We start from the raw sequence: 24,441 nt of genomic DNA on the forward strand, positions 1-24,441 counted from the left end.
TTTACTGTTTGACTGAGATTAGCTTTGTGTGTGTATGTGTGTGTTTTTAACTGTACAGCAGATTTAAAAATGAAGACTCTGTTAAACTATCGCGAACCGCACAAGGATGCATGAAGCTTAAACCCTAAAAAAAAAACTAAAAAAAAACTACAAATACCAGAACGTTCTGGAGTATATTTCTGTCCTGTGCGGTGGTGGTCCGTGTGATGATGTAAACTCACAGCTGTAAATGGGAATAAAGAGAAAAAGGGAGTTAGACTGGATATTGGAAAGATGAGATTTTAAGAGAACAAGAATCTCGCCACAGAGTAGAAGTTGCTTGTGTTTTGGCTTGAGATGGTTTATTTGAGGAAAGCAGCGCCTTCGCTTTTTGTTTTTTGGAAATTCGAATAACCTTAAATGAAGAAGGAATTAGGATAGTCGCACCCATATCTTTTTTCGAGATCCACCCGATCAATATTACATATTTATGACTGCGTGTTTTAGAATGCTAATTGTTTAATGGGTATTGCTTTGTAATTTGAGAAGCTTGGATGGTGTCTTATAAATAACACATCTGTATGTTTTTCTGTTTGTAATATAATGCGTTTCTGCTGCACAAGGACTGGTGTGACGATGAATCATGGATGTTGGCGACTACTTTTTTTGATAAGAGTTACAATTGATTGAGCTCCGAGGCGATACCTTAGCATTTAGCATGAATGTAATAATGTATACTTTCGTCGCCCGAGATGAAAACAGCAGTGTTTATGCCGAAGTTTCCAAAAGGCTCGTGTCCACTGGGCAATGGAAGCGACTGAAAAGAGACAATCCTAGATTTAATCTAATGCTAGGAGAAAGAAACAGACTGCCGTTCGGAAGACTGGGTAAGTACACGTTAGTGACAGCGAGTGTTCAAAAAAGAATGCAAGTCATAGCAGTTTCTGGGTAGATGTTTCGTCAAATATATTTTTTTTGATGTGCAGCCTTAAAAAGATATTGGTATTGCATTATTTCCTAGATCTGAAAATAGGAAAGCAGTTCACGACTGTTGAAAGACTGTCGTACGACTTGATAGAGAACGGGTCCTGCCTTATTCTGGGTCTGTGGAATAAACGAATCTGTTGTTAATTGCTTAGGGTGATAAACCTAGAAACACACACAACCTAGTAATTATTTTATTTGCATGTGATGTATGTATGCATTTAGATTGCATTGGCTTATCGCTTTGTATATATGTATTTATTTTATTTACCATACAGCCTTTGCCGATTTAATTAAAAAATAAATAAATACATTTTTAAAAAAAAATGCAGCTGGGTGGAGTGTTTTGTAACGTATTCGTTTTGCCAAATGTATTGAGATAATAGCAAGCTCCCATAGTTTTGTTTAATGGATTGAGCTTTGTCATGCTCCCACAGAATTTGCGATAGGGTCTGGCTTGGCTACATTGTATCTGCACTTGCGGTAATGCAGACGAATATTTGAATCTACAATTTTAAGGCGTGCTTCCCCCCCTCCCCCCTCCGGGCAATGCTGTTGGCTCTGAATTGCCAGTTTGCAGTATATTGAATTATGTTTCCAAACGTCCTTGCTCGTGTAACAGTATCACACATAGTCGTGCTGTCACGATTTAAGCACCATACATTATCATAAAGCAACAGCGAAATGATTTGACAGTTACATCATTGACAGTGTGTCCTTTTGTGACGTGGCATTTTCAGTGTCATCTTTTCACATTAATATCTGCCAGCTGTCTGAAATGCATCTGGTTTTACTGTAGTAACAGTGGTTTTATGTTTTTTTTTTTCATAATTTACGCATGCCTAAGTACATGATTTGTCCGGTTGACTTAATATTTTTTATTTATATTTTTATTTATTTATTTATTTAAAACTCGTTTCCTCAACAGGTCACGAACCAGGACTGATGCAGCTTGTGAATTATTACAGAGGAGCCGACAAACTGTGTCGCAAAGCATCGTTAGTCAAGTATGTATTCCAAACACTGCAGTGTGTGTTACTTATTATTATTATTATTATTATTATTATTATTATTATTATTATTATTTGAAAACTCTGTTACACAGCAAGCCAAGTGGGCCTTGACAAACCCATCCATGAATAGCAGTGATCGATATTTCCATCAAAACAACAAGGCATGGGAGACTAAGCTGTTTCTTTCCAATAAAGGTGGTCCTTTCAGTGCAGAACTGAGGCATGTTCACTAATACTGCCAAATCTTTATTTCTGTTTGTAAACAGTGAGGACTTTAGCCTCCAGCGCTGAAAATGCAACTCGATCACGAGCTTCAAAATACACCAAAAAAAGACAAATTATTAAAAGTATGTGTGAACGTACCCCGCCTTATTTTGTCTTTGCATCACATATAATAGGTCGCCTTTTTTTTTTAACGGAGATTGTGTCCCTGTCATGTTCGGAAAATATTTACATTTGAATTAATAATGAATGTTTCAGATCTGTATTCAGAACAGTCTGGTAAAATATACTATAGTTTAAACTGTGAAAACTGTAAAATATCCTATAGTTTAAACATGTCCCCCTATTTTTATTTTAGTATGCTGCCTTTTCTTCCATAGATTAGTCAAGACCACTCCAGAACTGGCCGAAGCATGCAGCTGGTTGCCTGAATCCTATGTGATCTACCCCACCAATCTCAAAACCCCTGTAGCTCCAGCCACGAATGGCATCAACCACATGATTCACAGTCCAAAGACGGACGAGCGGGAGGTGTTCCTGGCATCCTACAGCAGGAGGAAGGAGGCTGGCGATGGCACTGTGTGGATAGCTAAATCTTCTGCAGGGGCTAAAGGTGAGAAGTAGCCAGGTTGGATCAAGTGAAAATGATCCCTCACCAAACTAACCTGATTTACAGTACAGAAATTACAAAAACTAAACAACTGAAATCTACCACCTGTATTTTCTATCACATATTCCACATTTAAACAAAATATTTGTAAGCTATATGAGAATCCATTCGGCCATTAATATATCACGCAATTGCAGAATGCGCTGCTCGAGCTCCTCCCAGACATTCTCTGTTAGATTGAGATCTGGGGAGTGTGGTGCTAATGGAAGATACTTGAAATCTCTGTCATGCTAATCTGTGCAGTGTATGTATTTCAGGTGCTGGGATTCTCATCTCTTCAGATGCCAGCGAGCTGTTAGAGTTCATAGATAACCAGGGCCAAGTTCATGTGATCCAGAAGTACTTGGAAAGACCTCTACTGTTAGAACCTGGCCATCGCAAATTTGATATCAGGTAAGACAATACCATTTATTACTCGGCAAACTGTAATACTGTACAAATTCGTAATACTGGACAATAAGTGCTGGTAGTTTGTGTTTTTATTTTGACACTTACATTTAGGAGCCCGTCTGTCTTTCTTTACAGTTTTCTTCCTAGGTCTCTGATACTGTGTATATCACACCCCCAGTGTCAAATTGAGCATGGATTTTTTTTATTTATTTTCTTTTTAATTTAGTCGTCGCCAATTTTTTACCCCGGTTTTCTCCCCAATTTACATGCCCAATTATTATTTGTATCCTCGGCCCACCGCTCGCAACCCCCCCGCCGACTCGGGAAACGGCGGCTGGAGCACGCGTCCTCCGAAACGTGCTCCTGCCAAGCCGTCATTTTTGGCACTGCGGATCCACAGCAATGCTACCAGACCTCTAGTGCCGGAGGACAACACAGAACTGGCAGCTCCACTGCAGAACCACAGGCGCCCTATCGGCCACAGGGGTCGCTGATACGCGGTGAGCCGTGGATTCCCCTGCCGACCTAAACCCTCCCTACCTGGGCAGCGCTCGGCCAATTGTGTGCCGCCCCCTAGGAACTCCCGATCATGATCGGCTGTGACATAGCCTGGATTCGAACCTGCGATCTCCAGGCTATAGGGCACATCCTGTGCTCCGCGTGGAGCGCCTTTTTACTGGATGCGCCACTCGGGAGCCCCAATTGAGCATGGACTTAGTCTTGAATGTTTTATGCTGATACTTTAGCTGATGCATGTCCTTTGATTTGAGACATTTTGCCCAAACCTTTTAGGTATAAGAAAGTAGACAAACATTTCTATTTACTTAGTTCTTATATTTGGTGTCTTTATCATTTTACTTCGCATTGTGTGTTTATGGGATGACAAAGACCCTTTTATGTCGCTTGAGATGAATTCCTAACATTAAGAATATTTTCAAGTTTGAAATAAAATAATACAAAACAGGAAGCCGTAAGTAATCAACATGAATAAATGCATCCGCACGAGGCCGGAGTAAGAAGAAAGGAATTCTGTACAAGGTCAAGCCCCTTGGTGAAGGTGCAAAGTTCACCTCCAGTGTGTCTCGTCTTCCTCTTGCAGAAGCTGGGTGCTGGTGGATCACCAGTACAGCATCTACCTCTATAAAGAAGGTGTGCTGCGGACGTCCTCTGAGCCCTACGACAGCTCCGACTTGCAGGACAAAACCAGCCATCTGACAAATCACTGTATCCAAAAGGAGCACTCGAAAAACTATGGCAAATACGAAGAGGGCAACGAGATGTTTTTCGACGAGTTCAGTCAGTATTTATTAAAGTCTCACAATACTGCCCTGGATAGCAGTATTTTACCTCAAATCAAACAGATAATAAGGTAATTATGTCTGATCTACCTAAGTGGAGACTTTTTACAGTCATTTCTACTTCTGTTTGCACTGTAAAGCGCACTATTTTTAGGCATCTACAAATAAGAACTTGAATTGTGCCTTTGCAGCTTTAAATGATACAATAGTCTGATACAATATTACTACATGCAGTATCACTGCAATATATTTCTTGTGAATACTTGTGCCAACCTTTTCTTTACACTGAAGCAATATCTATCTTTGCACACAGGAGTTGTCTGCTGTGTCTTGAACCTGCAATCAGTACCAAGCACCTGTCATACCAGAGCTTTCAGCTGTTTGGATTCGACTTCATGGTGGATGAAGATCTGAAGGTCTGGCTGATTGAAATCAATGGAGCTCCAGCATGTGCCCAGTAAGACCAATGCATAGCTTTTCTTTCTTTCTATATTAAAATCTGCGATTTCACTACCAGGGGATGAAGCAACTCCAGTGGATGAAGCAACTCAGGGGATGAAGCAACTCCAGTGTAGTGCTGCACAAACTGATTATTCGCATGAGCGCTCCACAGAAATCAAGTGTTGACAGTCAGGTGAGGCTCATTGGTGTCAACTGGGCTAATGTTTACAAAGTAAAACCAAGTGAGGAAGCAGCAGCTTGGATTTTGGTTGATTGCTGCTCTTCTTAGTCTCTGTGGAGAACAGCGATCCACACAAATCCAAGCAGCTGTGTATTCAGTTATTTCACCTGGAATGGTATTAGCCCAGTCAACACCAGTGATTCTTGCCCGTGGAGAGCTCAGTCTGATTAATGTGTTTGTGCAGCACTAATGGAGTGTGTAATATTTGGTATTCTGTGGTATTACTAGCTGTCAAGCAGGTATTAGAACCTAGAGTGCAACCCATGGCTACACTGCAGAGCAGCATTCATAAGTACTGTAGGCTGCCTCACTGCTGGTTTAAAATTGCAGGCGTGCTGTTTGGTTGCTTCAGAATTTAACTACCCACATGAACGCAGTGTGGCATTTCAAAAGCATAATTCAAGGTAACCAGGGACTTTTTTTTTCCCTTTCAAATCTATTGGCTTACAGAAAACCAATACCATTACCAGTGGGAAAAGTAGTCAGTAACATCAAAAGAACACCAAAATGTTGCTAATCCAGTGGTATGTGGTGCTTTGGGGTTTAAAGGCAGTATTGCACTGATGTCTGCAAAGCAAATGGTTGGGTTTGTTGGTCTAATTGTTCACTGTGGATTTAACTAAGATTATTGTCTTAGAAAGCTATGGTATATTAATGATGGCTGGATAAGGGCAGTGCAGCTGAGGAGACCATTCTTGTATGGATACACTAATCTCGCGATGTGATACGTATTGTGATATGTGTCACGATACACGTGATGGTCCTGATTGGCTACTTGTATTGTGTATAATAAGATCAGATGATCATTTTAATAAAACGAGAGCGGGAGAGGATGTATCCATCCCAACTACTGTATAAAACAGACTTCTTCATCCCAGAACCATTTGATGATCTACAGTGAGCTCTGTTGTGTTTTTGAGCTTCTGTCACGAAACAAACGATGGATACATCCACTGTATTATGCTAGAAGTAGATACCTTTTTAGTTTTTCATCAGCACCATAAGGTCTCTGATGTAGAGTAGTATTACAGCAGTCACAGCAGGACATGCCCACAGCACTACTCGTTATGATGTTGCCTCCCCAGAGATAGGGGATCAAGTACAAGCGCCCTTGCATTGGTACAGTGTGTAACATTTATTTTATAATGGCTTATCCAAGTTGTGATGAAACTGCCTTTATTCTTTATAAGTTGATGAGGGTATCATAATTTGGAAAGATAATTAGGTTCCGTTTTTGATTTTTGGCTACTCTCCTAATTAACAAACTGACAGGCTGATAATTTTCCAAAAATATATCTGGGCAGTGAATTTCAGAGTCTCTGGGCATAATGGCAAAAAAAATAAATAAATAAATAAATAAAAAATAACCTTGTGCCTTAGGCTTGACTCTGCTATAAAACAAAAAACAGCGTCTTCGTACAAATACAGTGTTAAACTGGGAGTTTTAGCAAAGAGGCGCTTGGTAAGATAAGACCAATTCCAGACTGAAGTCTATAACAGAATGTCAGCAGTCTATAGTTGTTCAACAGCAGAAAGGTTTCAGAAGCTGCGGTTATGTGTCTTCCATCTGACAAATAACAAAGGATATTTATTCCTTGTCTGTTTGTATCACAGTGGCACAAACTACTTGCTGGAAGAGAACAGGGTCAACATTCTGAATGCCAGCTGTGCACAGAATAGATGTGGCATGGCATGCAGACGGCAGATATGTGACATTACACTGACAGCCGTTCATAGCATACAAACTCACAGAAATAGAATAATTGGACTGATCAGGTAGAAACCAAAACAAAGGACCAGATTTGACTCTCTCACGAAAATTGCATATTTTAGAGAAAAATGTGTACGAACAGAATTTTGCAATTCAATGCAGTGCTCTGTAGTATCAGTGCAATTTAAAGCTATGATTTCACTTGAAACGTTTTTAAACTGTATTTAAATTGTTGCGGATACTCTCAATGTCCATCGTCTGCAGCTCAATTTAAACACAAGATTACATCTCTTTGTAAAGTGCATTCAAATGGGGAAAAAAATACATGTTATATTTGAAGCTTCTTGTTGTTTTGAATAAGATAAAAGAAAGAGGGAGTATTGACATATATTGGCATGTTTTATTGTAGTAAGCGGGAGACTGTGTTTGATGACTCTTTAGCACTCTTCTTTTTTTGTCTCTTTCAGGAAGCTTTACCCTGAGCTCTGCCAAGGAATAGTGGATGTGGCGATTTCCAGCGTCTTTCCTCTGAGTGACTCCTCACAGAAAACACCCAGTCAGCAGTCCCCATTTATCAAGCTGTAAATAGAAGAGGGCCTCTGCTATTCCAAATTCAAGCTGTTATTTTTCTCAACTCAGTCTCGCTGGCTTTAATTTGAGTGACGGGTGAAACGGGAAGGGAAACAACTGAAGTGCAGCCTTAATGACAGTGATACTGGATTGGCACAGAACTTTCTAATTTTTTTTCCTTGCAAATTCTTCTCCAGAATATTCCAAAATGTAGCCTGCGTATTGCTTGAGGAGTAACATTTATGAATGATCAAAATCAGTGGCTATTCCATTGCAATAGGGGTCTGGTATATGCAGGATCGCTGCTGTGCAGAGTTTCAGAATATCAAAGAGAATGCAAAACATGCTGAAGAGGTGGTCTTTTCACAGTAGGTGACTGTGAAAGGTAGATTGCTGAATTGCTGTATCACCTTCAGTGGTCTTAAGTACTGCAGCACATGGTTGTAAGATCTCGATATTTAACTTTATCATACAGGACCTGTGACTTTAGTGCCTTACATCCCCCCCCCTACCTCTCCTCCTCACCTCCAAGTATAATAATGATCCTATTAAGCTTATAAACTCTGGTCAGCCTATTCTAGTATCCAAGTCAATTAACTTTTTTTTTTTTTTTTTTTTTTTTTTTTTGTTGTATCATGGGTCCCAGTTTATTATTTTCTTTTGAATTGAAGGAAATTAAGAAGTTATGGAGCCAATGTGGAGCAGTATTTATTTTGAATCCTTTGTCTACTCGCTTGGTGACTCCAGAATTATGGGGTTGGGAAGATTGAAATTCAGTTGGTTCAGTTTGGTATTATTCATGTTCATGGATTTTGTTTTGCGTCTGTCCGTATGTGAGACTCCCAAGTAGCCAGCAGAGATGCGAGGGTGAGGAGGGAGTGTTACTCAGGGCAGCAGTGAGAGGCTTGAATATTAATCAGTGTAGTCTTTTGGCCACCACGTGGTGATACACACAAGTAAAAATCCTAATAGAATAACTCCTTGGAGGCTTGGTAAGTTTAGCGGTTTTATTCGTTCATTCTTTTGCATGACCCTGTTGACTGGAAATCCTAACAGTGTTTACAGGTTGGAGACAGCTGTGTTTAACCACAGTTCTTTAGTAATAGTATTTTGTTCTTTAGTATTATTTGTACAGCTCTAATTAGTAGGATTTTCTTGTTTTTTAAAGAACTACCTTGTTTTGCTTGGTACATATTCTCACTGTTTTTAAAGGCGATAAAGTTATAGCTGTTTACTAATTTGATGAATGTATTTTTTGATTTGGTACTGGGGTTCAAATAACTTCTGTTTAGGGTCTCTCTGCCACCTAGACGTACTGTACCAGTGGTTTCATTATTGGGAATACAGCCTGGCTTGTCAATGAAGAGATTACTAATGCAAAACAGGTCTGAATATTTCACACTGAAAAGAACCCGTACTGTGGGTACGTTTGGCTTGGAGGAAATAAGTGTTGGTTTTATGTAGATTAATTTGTATATTGCATATTGTTATAAGAATTAGCATTCATTCCAGATGTCTTATTATTTTAGTTTTAGGATCATTTTACTGAAGCACAGTAATGCATTTTAAAATAGAACCTAATAATCAGTGTTGGCTTGAAAAACAGCAAAAATACACTTTGAATCAAAATATAGTTTGATTTGCTCTTTCTTATAGTCCAGTATGGTTCTAAATGTAATCTAAAAAGTGACACGTAAATATAAATATAAACTGTAGACTGCAAAATGAATGCATTATGAATGCAAAAACTTTGGTGTAGTTATTTCTTAAAGGCTGTCCTTCAAAGTCATAGTAATGGCTCTTTAGTGAGCTGGAAGTCATATCAACTGTACTGTATACTTGATTGTGTTTCTGTTTGAGAATAGCTAACAGCCCACTAAACCCAGTCCTGAACAGAATGCGCTGTGTCTGCAGGTGAATGTGTGTACAGGGTGACTGTTCAGATCAATGTTGAGGGGAGATTCATGAAGAATTATATGTGCCTAGTAAGATATGCACAGTTTGAAAAGAATGTTTCAGATTATTTTATTGTTTAGTGTTTTAATTTAACTTTTTTTTTCTTGTATCACTGAACAAGACCATATCAGTTTGTTGCATTATGTTAGACAAATAAGATTGTGTGTCTGAACCACTCGATATGTGTGAACCAGTAGACTTGTTAGCTTATTATTTCAAATGTTAAAATTTTTTTTTATAAAAAATGTTGTATTTGGAATGAATAACATTCAACGCAAACTATTAGCAACTCCTGTATTTGCTATAGCTATCCCCATCAGGATTTCATGGCTATTCTCCTGTGATTCAAATGTGAGAAATCCAGTCAACACTGTTGAACTAGTGACACCTGCTGGAGGAGGTGGGAACCTCAACCAGTTGCAAATCCTTCTTCAGCAGCATAAACTGCCCAGCTTGTTCTCGATAATTCCCCACCCCACCAGGCATTGGCTTTCCTGACCACCAAATATGATACCCTCAGACCAAGCATCTGTCTGACTGAAAACTGCAATAGCATGGCAGGGTTAGAAGCCCTTCTGAGACTGAAACTCACAGGACACTGTAAAAGGCCTTATTGGCTGTGTTTCCACTGTCCGAACTCAGTTCTAGAAACTGATCTTAATGAGCACTGCATTTATTCCCTCCTGTTGCAAGCAGGTTAATTCGGGCATTGAAGACTGGTTAGCTGAGCTTTCTAAGTACAGTTCTCAATACAGGAAAGTATATCACCAGAAATTGGATCAGAGTATCATAAACCTCTTGGTCATCAATGTCACAGATAAACCCCCCTTTTCAAAAATGAGTTATTAATTAACTAAAGGTCTGTTCCCTACTGATGGTGGAAAATTGTTACTTTGAATTCAATGACCACAGTGCTCAGCACGAACCTGCTGTAGTATGTTGAGATGAGACATGACTCTGCTGGTCATTAGGCAGTAACACTGACCACTGCTGCTTTATATACCTGACAGTTGCTGCGTGTGTTCCCCTTCCCCCCACTCTTTAGGCTTCAAATAATGGCTTAGCAGTGCTACAGTCACATATGTTTCATTACTATCCAACATCATGTTGTTATCTGTCGTGCCAAACGTGCATACATGCTTACAGAACTCGAAGGGAAGAGAAAAAAAATTGTCTTGCATTATAGCACTGTTCTTGGCCAGCAGGGAAGATTAGTGCAATAATGAATGTATCGCTCATCATATTATGAAAAAAAAACTGCTGTTATTTATCATGAACCTGGAGTGCACTATGAACTATGTGAGGAGATCAGTGCCTCTAGCATATCATCAATCTGTAAAGTGTTACCGAATGATATCAAATGTGTGTGTCGATCCTGTGTTCTACTCTTGTTTAGCAGATTTGTGCATGGGATCTTTACTTCTGTATTCAGAACACCTATCATGAAGAATAAAAGTAAATGTGTCTCATTGTCTGTGTTTTCTTTTGTTTTAAGTAACAGGGGCTTTATTTATGCAAGGGATGACCACCGTGCCAAGAGTAACATTTAAAATCCCATTGCTTCAGCATTAAGCACTTATGGGATCATGTCTAGTGTAAGTACTATACAAACACATAAAATATTAACAAGGGATATTGCAGGTTTGAAACAGACTGGTGAATAATTTAGTATTAACCCAAGAGCTGATCAAATCATTTTAAAGGCTGCACAGTGCATTATCCTGGCGTCAGGTTCCTGAGGTTTTTTTTTTCTTCTTGTCTTGATTCCTCTGTAGTTTAGCCTTAAACAGAGTATTTAATCAGGACCTTAAAGATCAAAAATAGAAAAACTAAACTTCTGTCGTCTGTGGAATAACAAGCACACAAAAACAAAACAAAACAAAAAACTAGTATGCTAAATAACTATATACAGTACTTTCCAAATAAATACTGTCCATATATTTCTGTAAAAAAAACAAAACAAAAAAAAAAGTAGTATATTACCATTTTTATAATAGCTTTTCGTGGTGTTTATATTTCCTATGAAATGGACACTGCGAGAATTGAGGGATTAGAAATAAGAAGTTAAACTAAAGAATGGACTTACTATTGTTATATAGTGGTATGGTTATTGCTGCCTATATAAATGTGTAAGTCGCCCTGGATAAGGGCTTCTGCTAAGAAATTAATTAATAATAATAATAATAATAATAATAATAATAATAAATGGCTAATCTTATATGCATTTATTTTTGTTTAAAGAACAATTCGTCCCTCAAGTGCAGAGGTAGTCCCCATATACATGTATTATCAATTTCTTAGCAATGCAAACTGCAGTGTGAGACACTTTTCTTAATTGCACCACACTATATATGATGTAAAATATAATCTTATGGGTTATTAGGTGTGTCGTGTGACATAATTTTGTACGAATAAACAACAAATATAATTTAATGTTGTTATATAATGTATCAACTCATGTTACTTTTTTCTATGCCGGGATTCTTACAGTCTATCTGTAATACCTGTTTTTGGTATTACACATTTTACGCGGAACAGACTAACATAAAGAACTCTGGGTTACGTAGTCCATAAGAAACATATTTACTATGCACGTTCCCCGCGAGACAATACAATACCCACGATTCCGTTTGTCCTCGTTAGGTGTTAAAATAATATCGCTCTTCCTAGTGAAGGAACACCTGTAACATGTTAAACCAGCGCTCAGTGCTGCACCGCCGCGGACCAGCAGCCCATTGTAAACTAGCAAGCCAATATAGAAAGTGTCACATGACAATTGTTCGTGTGGTGTTTTAGCTTGCTGAAATCATCTTCTTTAGAAACTGCCTATTGGCTGAGCGTCACAGAGCAAACAGGGGCGGCACATTCAAATTCCAAACTACACAGCTGATTTTCTCATGTATAGAGTACAATTGCATGGATTGAAATAAGACTCGTAATTGACATATGATGGTATTGGCAACCATGTATCTACACGGGACATTTTTTTTAAATGTCTGCAAAATTGAAACAGGACTCCTAATTGCATTGCAGTCCCCCCGTCCCCCCCCCCCTTCCATGTTCTAAAATCAGCCTGATTAGCCACAGGTAGGCATAGGCAACAAGCTCAGATGTGTCTTGTTGAACTCATAGTAAAACCAGGAATGGATAAAAATGTTATGCAATTGTCTTATTTCCATCCCTGCACTATCCAGTACCTTAATACAATTGTATACATTTTGTTTAATCACTATGATAGTGTTCATGTATTTATTTATCATTTAACAATACTTACAGTAATACATTTGGTGGTCAAAAGTACTTAGTACTACCATGAGAAAGTTACTGAATTAAAAATCCCCTCTGTCTGCTGAATTACTGTAAATAGCTACCACAGTTGCCAGCTGTACTGTTCCATCCTTGTCACTAGATGTAGAGGCTGACTGCCCTCCAGTACCACTGCCCAACCAAAAAGGATTTGTGTTGCTTTTGTATTTCTTTCTGATTTGCCTACAGCAGTACAATATGTGAACACAGCTTTATGCATAGCATGTTGGTCATTCATTATAATAATAATAATAATAATAATAATAATAATAATAATAATAATAATAATAATAATAATAATAATAATAATAATAATAATAATAATAATAATAATAATAACAACAACAACAACAATAACAACAATAATAATAATAACAGATATCTCTTTAATTTTGTAACCCCAATTGTAAACTGTATGTTAATAACTGACCGTTTTTATGACTCATTGTTAGTTTTACAATGAGCTTAATTAATAAGTATGTGTGTGGTGTGTCTATATGCTTGTTTTTCTGTTCTTCAGGCGATTTCTCCTCTGGAGTTCATGTATAAAAATGAATGGATCACCATTTCCTTTGTGGATGCTGTCATTAGCCCCCCAATGGTTCCAAAAGGAAGCATCTGCAAAGACTTGCAAGTGTTTCCAGCGGAATGTAGGGGGCGCAGGAGTTCCTACAGGGGTAAATAACAGTAAATACAGCATCCAGGATTGTGAAAAAAAACCAACAGCCTGTCAGAAACAAGAGCTGCCTGCCTGTCTGTAGTTTTTTCTTGTGTAGACTGTGGGCGTCACTTAATATGTATATTATAGTATGTTTTCAATAGCTTTTATAGCTAGAATAGCTAGAAAGTTCCTCTTGCAGATCATTGCAGCCTATTTGCCATTTTATTTGTGTGATGCGATAGTGGTAGCTTACATTCCTAGTTTGGAGCAGTATTTTGTAGGTAAGCAGCTGACAATAGTACATGTGTCTGTATTTAAAATAATCCCTTTAAATGTATCCACTATGCAGACGTCAGCTGGTCAGCCAGTGGCATTCTCAGATGAATTATGAAGCAGTCTCTTGGCTTTGTGCCCATCATGGTGAAATCCAAGCTGTGTAATTTGTAACGCCTCCTCCCCAGGATCTCATTCAGCACCATGAAGAAGCCGAGGTAATGCAGTTCTGTTTTCTGCTACGGTGTGTGCAATTATTTAAAATAATGATATTGAAAAATGATATTGTTATTAAAAAAAACTCCACTCCTATTAAAGAAGTATTCGATTTTTTATCAGCAGCCTCAAATATGTTTTTAGATGGTAGAATTATGGAATCGTGTAACTCGTAGGGAGACACAGTGGTTGGAAGGGCGTTGCAAAGACTCTTGGGAAATCTATCTGTAAGGAAACTAATTTGAAGTCTGCAAATAAATGTGCACAATACCAATTGCTATCATATTAAGTTTCCATTTGTTGATTACTATATTCAAAAGTTACACACATATAGCTCAAACATTAGCGTTAGACACAGCAATGTAGCACCGAGTTATAAACAGAGGTCAGATATTGATCAGTTATCTAATGTTCTGGGAGAAAGCTCAGGTACCGAGGTGGTCTGCCGCCAGGAGAAGATTCAGGTAGCTTACCCTCTAATTTGAACACTGAGAGAGTAAAATATATTTTCATGGGAGTGAAATGCTTTGTGAACTCTGCTTACACTCGTATATTGTTTTTCTAACAATATCAATTTCATGGTGTGAGTTACGGTGTTGTTCCAGACACAAAACATAATATCTCTTCCATGCAAGGTGAAATGTATCTCACTTTATCAATTCCTTGTTCCTCTGTCCTGGGTTGGTTGAGCTGGAAAACATCCTCACACCTTGCAGTTGTGGTTGAGCACAGCATTCTCAGTTGTGCTTACAATGATTTGTTTAACCTTTGTTGACCCCTACATATCTTGGTATGATTTGTTCAGGGACCTACAATGCATTCTAGTAAAGTAATCTTGTATTCTAGCTTACAAACCACAATCAATTGTCTATATCAGCACTCCAGATAGGTTTTGGGTCTGGGAGTAACTTTCCCTGTAATTTTAACACTAAGAGATTAAAATGTTTTTTCAGGGGGTACAATGCAACATTACCTTGAAGTCATGAGTAATCTCGATAAACACTGTACAATCTTTAATGGTAATGGGTAGGCATTAAAAAAGAGCCTTCCATTTTAACTGCAGTGTTACTTTGAACTACTGTACAACCACACATGTGTTCTACAAGGTTCTTTATCAGCTCAGCACATTTTTTTCAAGGTCTCACACTGACTCTGCAAATTAATTACGTTACTTATATTTTAACATTACATTCGTAAACTCTGAAAATGTTAAAACTTAAATATAAAATAAGGAAATGCATTTAAACATTTTAAAACAGTTTGTTCAATATTATAGGCACCTTTTTTTTAGCGGTTGCCTCAGATGGTGGTTCCAGTTGGATTTGTAGCTGGACTGGGGTGTTTACGCTTCAACCTGTGTAGTTACGAATTTTTCTTATTCTTACTTTGATTGGCTGCAAAGACAACAGGGCTATTCAGAGATTGGATATTGTTTGTTGGGTTGTTTTTTTCTTGTGTAGTTTCCTAGTCAGTGAAGACATTGTATTCTGGGAGATGTAGTTGTTAGTGGAAGTTTTAGGGGAGGCGTGAGGGGAAGCAGACAAGCTGTGCAGCAAAATTGCTATGTGTATTTTTACGCATAGGAATTCTATATAGTTTAGTTTCAGAGCTGCATCCTGAAACAGTTCCGCTATTGGCAAATGCATGATGCCTCAATATAATGAGGAGATGTCCTAGTACAGTTTACTGTTTTTGACTTTCCATTCGAGCACTATTATGACCTTTACATTTTCTTTTCTAACAGGAGATGGGAGGTTATTTCATAGTGAATGGAATAGAGAAGATTATCCGAATACTGATTATGCCCAAGAGAAACTACCCCATAGCAATGGTGAGACCTAAATGGAAGGGCAGGCCAGGGTTACACTGAATATGGTAAATAACAAGACTGCAAATACTGTCACGCATATATCGAAAAATTGGGAAGTTGGCTGTTTGAGCACCGTATTCTTTTGAATTTAAGACGCATTTCTAACCCATTAATTCTGCAGATATAGCCTTTTAGATGCTTGTATGATGCCTCAATATAAAATAAGACTAAAATTTACCTAACCACAGTGATGATAAAGCTCCATTTTCTATGTGTTGAGCTTTATAGCCAGTGTGAAATTTCACTGCTCTGTATTATGGGCACATCAAACTTGACTGTGCTCAAAATAGGAATTCAACAGTTTGTAGGTAAAACAAATTATTTAAAAATTCTGTGAAGAAATATTGATTTTGAACCTGCCCTTCCCTTACAAATCCTCCAGCATTTACTTTCTGACTCCGTAAACCATTATCAAGCAGCTGAGTTTCATTTGCACAAGCAAATGATTCAATGCATTTAAATTGAAGAACTGCAAATTAATACTTATTAATATTTTTCATAAGCTTTTCTAATAGCTTCCTGCTCCCATTGCCTTGTCTCCTCATGCATTGAGCTGGTGAACAAACTGCAATTAAAAATTATGTAAAAGATTTTATGTTATCAGCAAGGTCAGTCTTATTTCAGTCATCAAAGAAGCAATGGGACAGGTTTAATTAGTTCAAATGAATTGCCTCTTAATGCTAAACTGCCTGATTTTTTTTATTTAACCTAAATCTGCAATTTAGGTTAAATGAAAAGTGCTTTTTTTCAGAATAAAAACATTACTGCAAACGTGATTTGACGTCACCATACATGACCTCCAGTGACAGCTATAAGATATGTACTGTGTGTTTTTTTTCTGCATTCTCTTCATTGACGTTGGTATATTAGAAGGAGAAATCGTGCCCGGGGTAACGACTCCCCAGGAGCTGGCAAGCTTCATCCCCTACTCTGACCACAACCAGAGCCCAAGGACCGTGTACCAGTGTCAGATGGGCACGAGCGAGGCCGAGGGCAGGAATTCACTTTCACAGTACTGCTCAAGCTCAAGGACATGAAAGTCAATGAAAAATGAATCCTGTTCTTTTGAGTTTAGTTATTATATTGAGCTTCTAGAAATAGACAAATTGACCTAGACAAATTATTTAGCTTTTTAGTTTTATGGTTATTTAGTTATGAACAGCCAGAAAGCTTCAAGGAGGGACCATTCAGTAATGTAAATAAACTGGTTTCTGATGTGCACAGAAAGCTAATTTATGGATGAATACAGAAAGAGCAGGTTTCTCTTCTGCATGTTCCCCTCCAACAACTACAGCATCAAACAGTTCCTGACATTAATGGTATTTCCCAATTGTAGTATAAGCCAATATAACAGGAAATTACATAAAAAAAAACTCAACCACATAGACAATATACATACCAATATTCAACTTTTTACTTACGTGGTTGGAATTCTCTTGGTGTAGAATGTCAGGTTTGATTTCCAGTGTGGCTTAACCAAGGGATGCCAGAAGATGGCAGTGTGGGGAATAAGATGACATGAGTGCAGTGGCCAAACAATATTAAACACCTGCTTCATGGGGGTGATGATCTTTGACCTCATTGTGGGGGGGTAACCTAGACAAATAATGTTTGTTTCAAGGGTTTTCCACATAATATATATATATATATATATATATATATATATATATATATATATATATATTTATTTATTTTATTTTTTTTAAGTGTTTGACATAAGTGGTTGAGCAACCCCCAGATTGGTTCACTTAAGCTGATCTGATTTGCTGTAATTGAAGGCTGGCAGTGGGTGCTTCTGGATCAGGAACATTCAAAATTGGTGGAATGGTCACTACTCACACACTTATCGTACTAAGCTTTATCTCCAGTACAAAGTGACCCTCTGCCCTTTAAAAACTGTAAGCAACTTTATATCCATGACTGAGCTCTATAATTGCCAACCTAAGCAGGTTTTTAAAGTTTGAAATGATCAGTAAACCGCTGAAATATTCCAGGTTTTTGAATAAGGTCTGTACAGTATGAGTCCGACCACCCACCTGAAACACGATTAGAATGTTAGTAACTGGGAAAACCTGGCATGTATCCCACCCTCTCTTCAGGAGCACTCAAGTCCACCGCACTCGGATGGCGCTCAGCAGTTGTTTGCAAACGTGATGCCTTTTAATGTTCTTGGAGTGTGTTTATCACAAACAAGTGTGTATCTGGTAACCACAGGTTGTGACAGGGTGGTATCTGTCTACAGAGATCAGCAGAAGACATGCATTGCAATAGGGATTATGTTTTTTTTTTTTTTTAATAATAACTAGAATCAAATTTGATCTTTTTATCTGATCCCTCATTGATTTCTTCAGGAGCTGTTTTCAATCTTTTAAATAAGTGAAGTACATACTTGCCTTTCAGTCAACCCTGGTCTATTTCCAGTAATGTGTTCAACCTGAGTGATCTTGATAATGTAAATAGACGCTCTCAGAGGTTTAATGTGTTGTGTCCCAGATTATATGTATATCTGGGAGATATATTGGAGATGCTTGACACACGCATCCACAATGTTTAGAATTCACATCCTAGCCTTGTATTTAATGTATTATGCCTGTATTTAATGTGTTAGCATTGTTTTTTAATGTTGTATTTAAAGTACTATGCCCTGTATTTCATTGTAAATGTATCAGGCATAATTTTTTTTTTACTGTATATTGTAAAGCGCTTTGTGATGGTGGTCCACTATGAAAGGTGCTATATATATATATATATATATATGGGGCACTGCATAATATTCAGGATGATTGTTAACACAAAGCTATGAAGAAAATATGTGTACCTTGTAAGGAAAGCATTTTATTTAGCTTTTTAGTTTTATGGTTATTTAGTTCTGAACAGCCAGAAAGCTTCAAGAGGGACCAAACCTTTCGGTAATGTAAATAAACTGGTTTCTGATGTGCACAGAAAGCCAATTTATGGTTGAATATAGTTAACATTCAGCTGAGAATAGTAACAACCAGTACTCCTTATGGTTCACTGTTTCTGTGGTAGAATAGAACAACTCGTCAAACAACCATTTTTGAATACAAAATGAGGTACAAGTTATTAGCCACAACCATGTTTATTTGTTAGATTCAACTAAAACTTTAAAATCGTGTGTTTTTTTTTTTTTTTAAGAGCAGCTTTTGTTTCTAAATGTCACTAACGCTAAGTTTGATGTGATCCTCTGTCCTGCCCTATCCTTGAACAAGGTGCTGTGGGAATTGTCGTCATAGAACGCCCTAATTTGGGAGTTTGCACTTCAACATTGTTGGTTAACAATCTAAATCTATGGTATGCAGTTATTAATGCTGTACTAAATATAGTGGGAGGTATCAAGTTCCTGTTGCAATGTGACTGAGGTTCAAAAGCTACCTATTTGTTTGTCATCCTTTCATAGAGCTACGGTGTCAAGCAGAAACTATAATACTTATTTCTCACAAACTATAATTTGGAATAATAAAAACATCGTAAATAAGAGAATCTTTTTTCCTTGCCAGTTGGTTTAATTCAGGTATCAAATACATCACTGACGTTGTGGATCTTGGGAACTTCCTTGCATATAACAGCCTGATAGAAAAGACCAAAGCCATGTTGCATCAAAGGAAACATGAAATGATTAAGAATGCTATTCCAACCAGTTTGCTAAGTCTTGTAAAAAATGAAATATGCTACAATGCTAACTACAACATAATCAAGGAAATTGAACCTAAAATAGATAGTAGCATTGCAATCTGTTAAATGAAACAATAATTTTGTAAGAAAATACTTCAACTCAAAAATAACACAAGCAAATAATATGACAAAGTGTCAGAACATCTTGGATAATTCCTAGTTCTAAATAAAGCCAAGGGAATTCACTTCACTGTTCTACATAGGATCTACCCGACCAACCTAAAGAGAAGCCAGTTCTTTCTAAATGTTTCCCCTCAGTGCAGTGTTTGTAACGATTCTTTTACCAACGTGATATAACTTGTTGATTCTGGAAAGATCTTTCAAGCTATCTGTCCAACAAGCTTTCCACTCAACTAACAATTCATGTGCAAGATGTGATCTTCCACTTCACTTTTTTTCCAAAATCATTTGGATTTCTTGATACATGTTTTTTATATTACAGGCCAAGCATCCACAAATGTAAACATAAAGGAATAAAAACAAATATTGTATCTTTTATTAAAGAAATGGAATATCACACGGTAGCTTTATATCCCTGTACAAACATGAAAATCTGTAAGTGTTGAATTGTATTACTGTTATTTTGAATAATACACTGGTGTTGTTTATGTTTATTATTATCAATAACAGCATTGTGTATTCGAATGACACCCCCTTCACCTAGCTGCTACTGTAATTCCATAGTTGGCTTCTAGTAGTAGTTAATTACAGTACAAACTTAACTGTATAAAAGTACAAAAGTTGTATCAAAGGCATCATCATTTAGAAAGTGTGGCTGTATTTAGATTCTGGAGACGGTACATTTTGTAACTTCTTTTGAATTAAGTTAAGGGCTTAGCTATAAATCATCATCCGACCTCTGTTTAACTTTTAGAAATACATCCTGTCCTGCAAGAGAAACCATGGATTGATAGAAAGTAGAAAGTGTGATCGTGAAGCAGTCAGGCCTGACTGGTGGGACAAACGATCTTAAGATTGATATTAAACAACATCTGGAATTACTTGATAAGGGTTGCCTGTTTTCCAGGTCAGCGTAATTCCTCTCCCAGGAATGTCTCTGGGGAGTATATATCTGTTCTGTATCTTTGCGTTTGTGCGTCTTAGGGTGTGGGTTGCTGTATGTGTTTTTGTGTAAACCAGTTCCTGTGTGTGAGAGATACTGCACATTGTGATATTTACAGATAAGTGCGTGACCACTTAAGATGTGATTTGCGATAACTTCTCAATAAGACGACAAGTGTACTATAGTAAAAAGAGATGCCTGAAACCATGAGGTATGTACGTGTGTGCGTGCATGTGTGCAAACAGAATAGTATCAAAAACATTCGATGGAATTTGAGTTGGCAGATATTGTAAAAACTATGCATTTTGTTATGAGAATAAAACAAAAACAAAGAGACACTCGCAGGTTGTCAAAAGTCCACTCTGAACTTGGTTGTTCTTTAGTGTTATATGAAATCATGGACATACTGTTACCTGTAGGTGGAACACTATTGTAATTTGTTCTCTCAATACTTTCTTTCAGTATCTGCTGAGGATTAGATCCAGTCAGGCACTTACTGTACATTAAACCAGTATCTGCCACATCTCTGTGTAGTCTCTCTTCAAATACCAACATGCATAAATTCAGTTTATTACCATAAATAACTTTTCCTAAACAATGTTATGTAATGAACACACAGTGTAAAATCCCATGGGATTTTTGCTTCTCCCTAGCCAGTTTATTCCCAGGTGTGCTTACTGTGCTACCCCTTTATGAATATGGCTGAATGATGTGGTGGTTGTGGCTCCAGACTGCAACTAAAATGGTCACAAAAGAGGTTGGCAACTGTTTTTTTCGGGTTAGGCCCCATTGATGCCTGCCTCTTGCTTAAAAGCAGGTGTCAATGTTTATGAATGCGCTATGACGTCAGTCTGTATATATAAAAAAAAACGCCACATGTTTTAATAAACTGAAATGCGAGAAGGACGGTAACAGTGTGATCGAATACAACTACAAAGAATTGTGGGTCTGGAACCAACTTCCCCAGTAATGTTGTTGAAGCTGACACGCCGGGATACTTCAAGAAGCTGCTTGATGAGATTCTGGGATCAATAAGCTACTAACAACCAAATGAGCAAGATGGGCCGAATGGCCTCCTCTAGTTTGTAAACTTTCTTATGTTCTTATGTACTTATACAGTAACCCCAGTCTCAGGTAAAAAGTTGTGATGGTGACCAAACGTGTGTGAGTACTGTTGTGTAGATATTTAGAACAAGAACAGCGAAAAATCAAAATACACTTAAGGTTAGTGTGTTGCACACGAAAATGGCATGAACACTTAAAATAAAGAAAATAATATTAATGAAGGACAGTAATGTAGCAACAAGCTCAATAATTAAACAAAGGAAGTGAAGAGGTTACCGCATCAAGCTGAACAAAATGAAATTTATAATTAAAGTTCGGGAGGAGGGTCAGACACCAATCTCCGCATCACCAAATTGAATCATTCAATTTACACATTAGCTAATTTAAATTGTTAGCACTATAAATACCCTCTTCACTTATCTCTCAGTTGCGTTTTGATTTCATCGTACATGCACGCATCATGGTCTGCAGTCTGGATTATTCCGTTTCGACGGATGACGATCTGTTTGCTGTTTTCCCGGAGCCGAGATCCACGCAACCAGTTCAACCAGCCCTTCCCGGGCCAACTCCACCACAACTTCGGTCGGCGGTATTACCACTCCAAACTTCTCTGCCCAGATGTCAGCTTCTCCTGTCTGCTGTGGCTCCCGCCTGGCCACTCGTTCCTCCGCAACTCCTGACATCAGAGACTGGACGATCTCCCGGCTCCAGCTTTATTTTCGTAGCAACAACATCCCATTCAAATCTACAGCACGTAAGGAGAATTTGTTTACTTTATTTCATCCTTCCCGTCGCAGGCGCTATGACGTCATCACTGATCGTTGCTTTACCCAGTGTTGCCAAGTATCACAAAACAAGCCCAACCCATGTCAGTATGGGTGTTTTTACAAATTCCAACCCGCGACTCAAGAAGAAAGCCCAATTTCCGCGTATTATAAGCGGACTTGAAACACCTCCCCTAACCTTTCTGGTTCCCTTCCCTAACCTTTCTGGTTCCCTTCCCTCACTGCTCATCGGCAGTTTTGAGCATTTGTATCCAGAGATTGTTTTGCCAGATTTGTAATAACTTCATTGAAGGAACCTGTGCTATTCTGCCTGTAACTTCCTTCATTTCCGCTCACCGTAACTCCACCACACCCAGCATCAACAGTCCCTCACGAAGATTGCTCCCTGCAATATGCAAATCGACCACGCCATATTCTTAATCAAAATTGCTGGGAAAAACGCATGACTGGCTAAAGCCAATATATCAAACACATTTAAAATCATGCCCATTGAGCCTGTCCTCAGGGGATTGTATTTTTTTTATATTTCCACTTTTCTGTCCGGTCCGGTCCCCCCCCCCCCCCCCCCCCTACTAAACGCAATCTTCTGTCCCTCCTAGGCCATTTAAACTACATGGGAGCATGGGAGGATTTGCAAACAAGAGGATGCCATTCAGCCCATCTTGCTCGTTTGGTTGTTAGTAGCTTATTGATCTCAGAGTATCATCAAGAAGGATCAAGAAGGATCCCAGGGTGTCGGCTTCAACATTACTAAGTTGGTTCCAGACCCTCACAATTTTCTATGTAAAAAAAAAAAAAAAGTGCCTCCTATTTTCTGTTCTGAATGCCCCTTTGTCTAATTTCCATTTGTGACTCCTGGTTCAAAAAGTCTCCTGGGTTGAAGTTGTCAATACCTTTTAGGATTTTGAAAGCTTGAATCAGATCACCGCGTAGTCTTTGTTCAAGTCTGAATAGCTTCTTTTCTTTTGGCCTGTCTGCATACGACATGTGTTTTAAATCCGGGACAGTTCTGGTCGCTGTTCTTTGCACTCTTTCTGGAGCAGCAATATCCTTTTTCTTTTAATGAAGTGTCCAGAACTGAACACAGTATTCTAGGTGAGGTCTTACTAATGCATTGTACATTTTTAGCATTACTTCCCTTGATTTTAAATTCAAAACTTTTCGCAATATATCCGAGCATCTTGTTGGCCTTTTTACAGCTTCCCCACATTGTCTAGATGAAGACATATCTGAGTCAACATAAACTCCTAGGTCTTTTTCAAAGATTCCTTCAATTTCAGTATCTTCCATATGATATTTATAATGCACATTTTTCTTGCCTGTGTGCAGTACTTTACACTTCTCTATTAAATGTCATTTGCCATGTGCTTGCCCAGTTCTGAATGCTGTCTAGATCATTTTGAATGACCTTCGCTGCTGCAACAGTGTTTGCCACTCCACCTATTTTTGTGTTGTGTGCAAATTTAACAAGTCTGCTTACTATGCCATAATCTAAATCATTATGTAGATTAGGAATAGCAGAGGACCTAATACTGATCCCTGTAATACACCACTGGTTACCTTGCTCTATTTTTGATGTTTCCTCTAATCAGTAATTACAGTTGGGTGCGGCTGCTCCCGCATTCCCCACCCCCCATCACTGCAGGCCCCTGCAGTGACCTCGCTGGCCACTATGGGCGTCCAGCAGGCCCCCATAGTGCTCCCTTCTCTGTCAAACGTTTTTCTACCAGCTGCGAGCTTCAACAGGGCCCCACTGCCCCCTTCTATTCCTTACCTCCGCGGTCTTCCAAATGTAACCTTTTAGGCTACCCTCCCCTCACTACAGGCATTCAGCAGGCCCCTGCAGTGACCTCCCTGGCCGCCATGGGTGTCCAGCACGACCCCATAGTGGTCTCTTCTCTGTGAGATGCTTTTCTTCTTTCAGCTTACCGGCAGTTTATTCAAACACTTTCAAAACCATTCCCATTTCTTTGAATATCAGTCAGGGCCGCAATACTGCATACTCTGGAGGCCTTCTGTTTTCTACATGTTAAC

General features: G+C 38.4%; 1 protein-coding gene across 1 annotated transcript; it reads left to right on the forward strand.

The window, feature by feature from the left end:
- Nucleotides 1-10,944, forward strand: LOC117410344 (tubulin--tyrosine ligase-like). The gene is made up of 7 exons (XM_034016775.3): nt 1-866; nt 1,892-1,970; nt 2,579-2,811; nt 3,126-3,261; nt 4,358-4,627; nt 4,870-5,013; nt 7,417-10,944. The coding sequence occupies exons 1-7, from the start codon at nt 698-700 to the stop codon at nt 7,532-7,534; spliced, it is 1,149 nt and encodes a 382-aa protein (XP_033872666.1). The 5' UTR covers nt 1-697; the 3' UTR covers nt 7,535-10,944.
- Nucleotides 10,945-24,441: the final 13,497 nt, after the last annotated feature.

The sequence above is a fragment of the Acipenser ruthenus genome, chromosome 6 (genome assembly GCF_902713425.1).
Source record: "Acipenser ruthenus chromosome 6, fAciRut3.2 maternal haplotype, whole genome shotgun sequence".
Lineage (NCBI taxonomy): Eukaryota > Metazoa > Chordata > Actinopteri > Acipenseriformes > Acipenseridae > Acipenser > Acipenser ruthenus.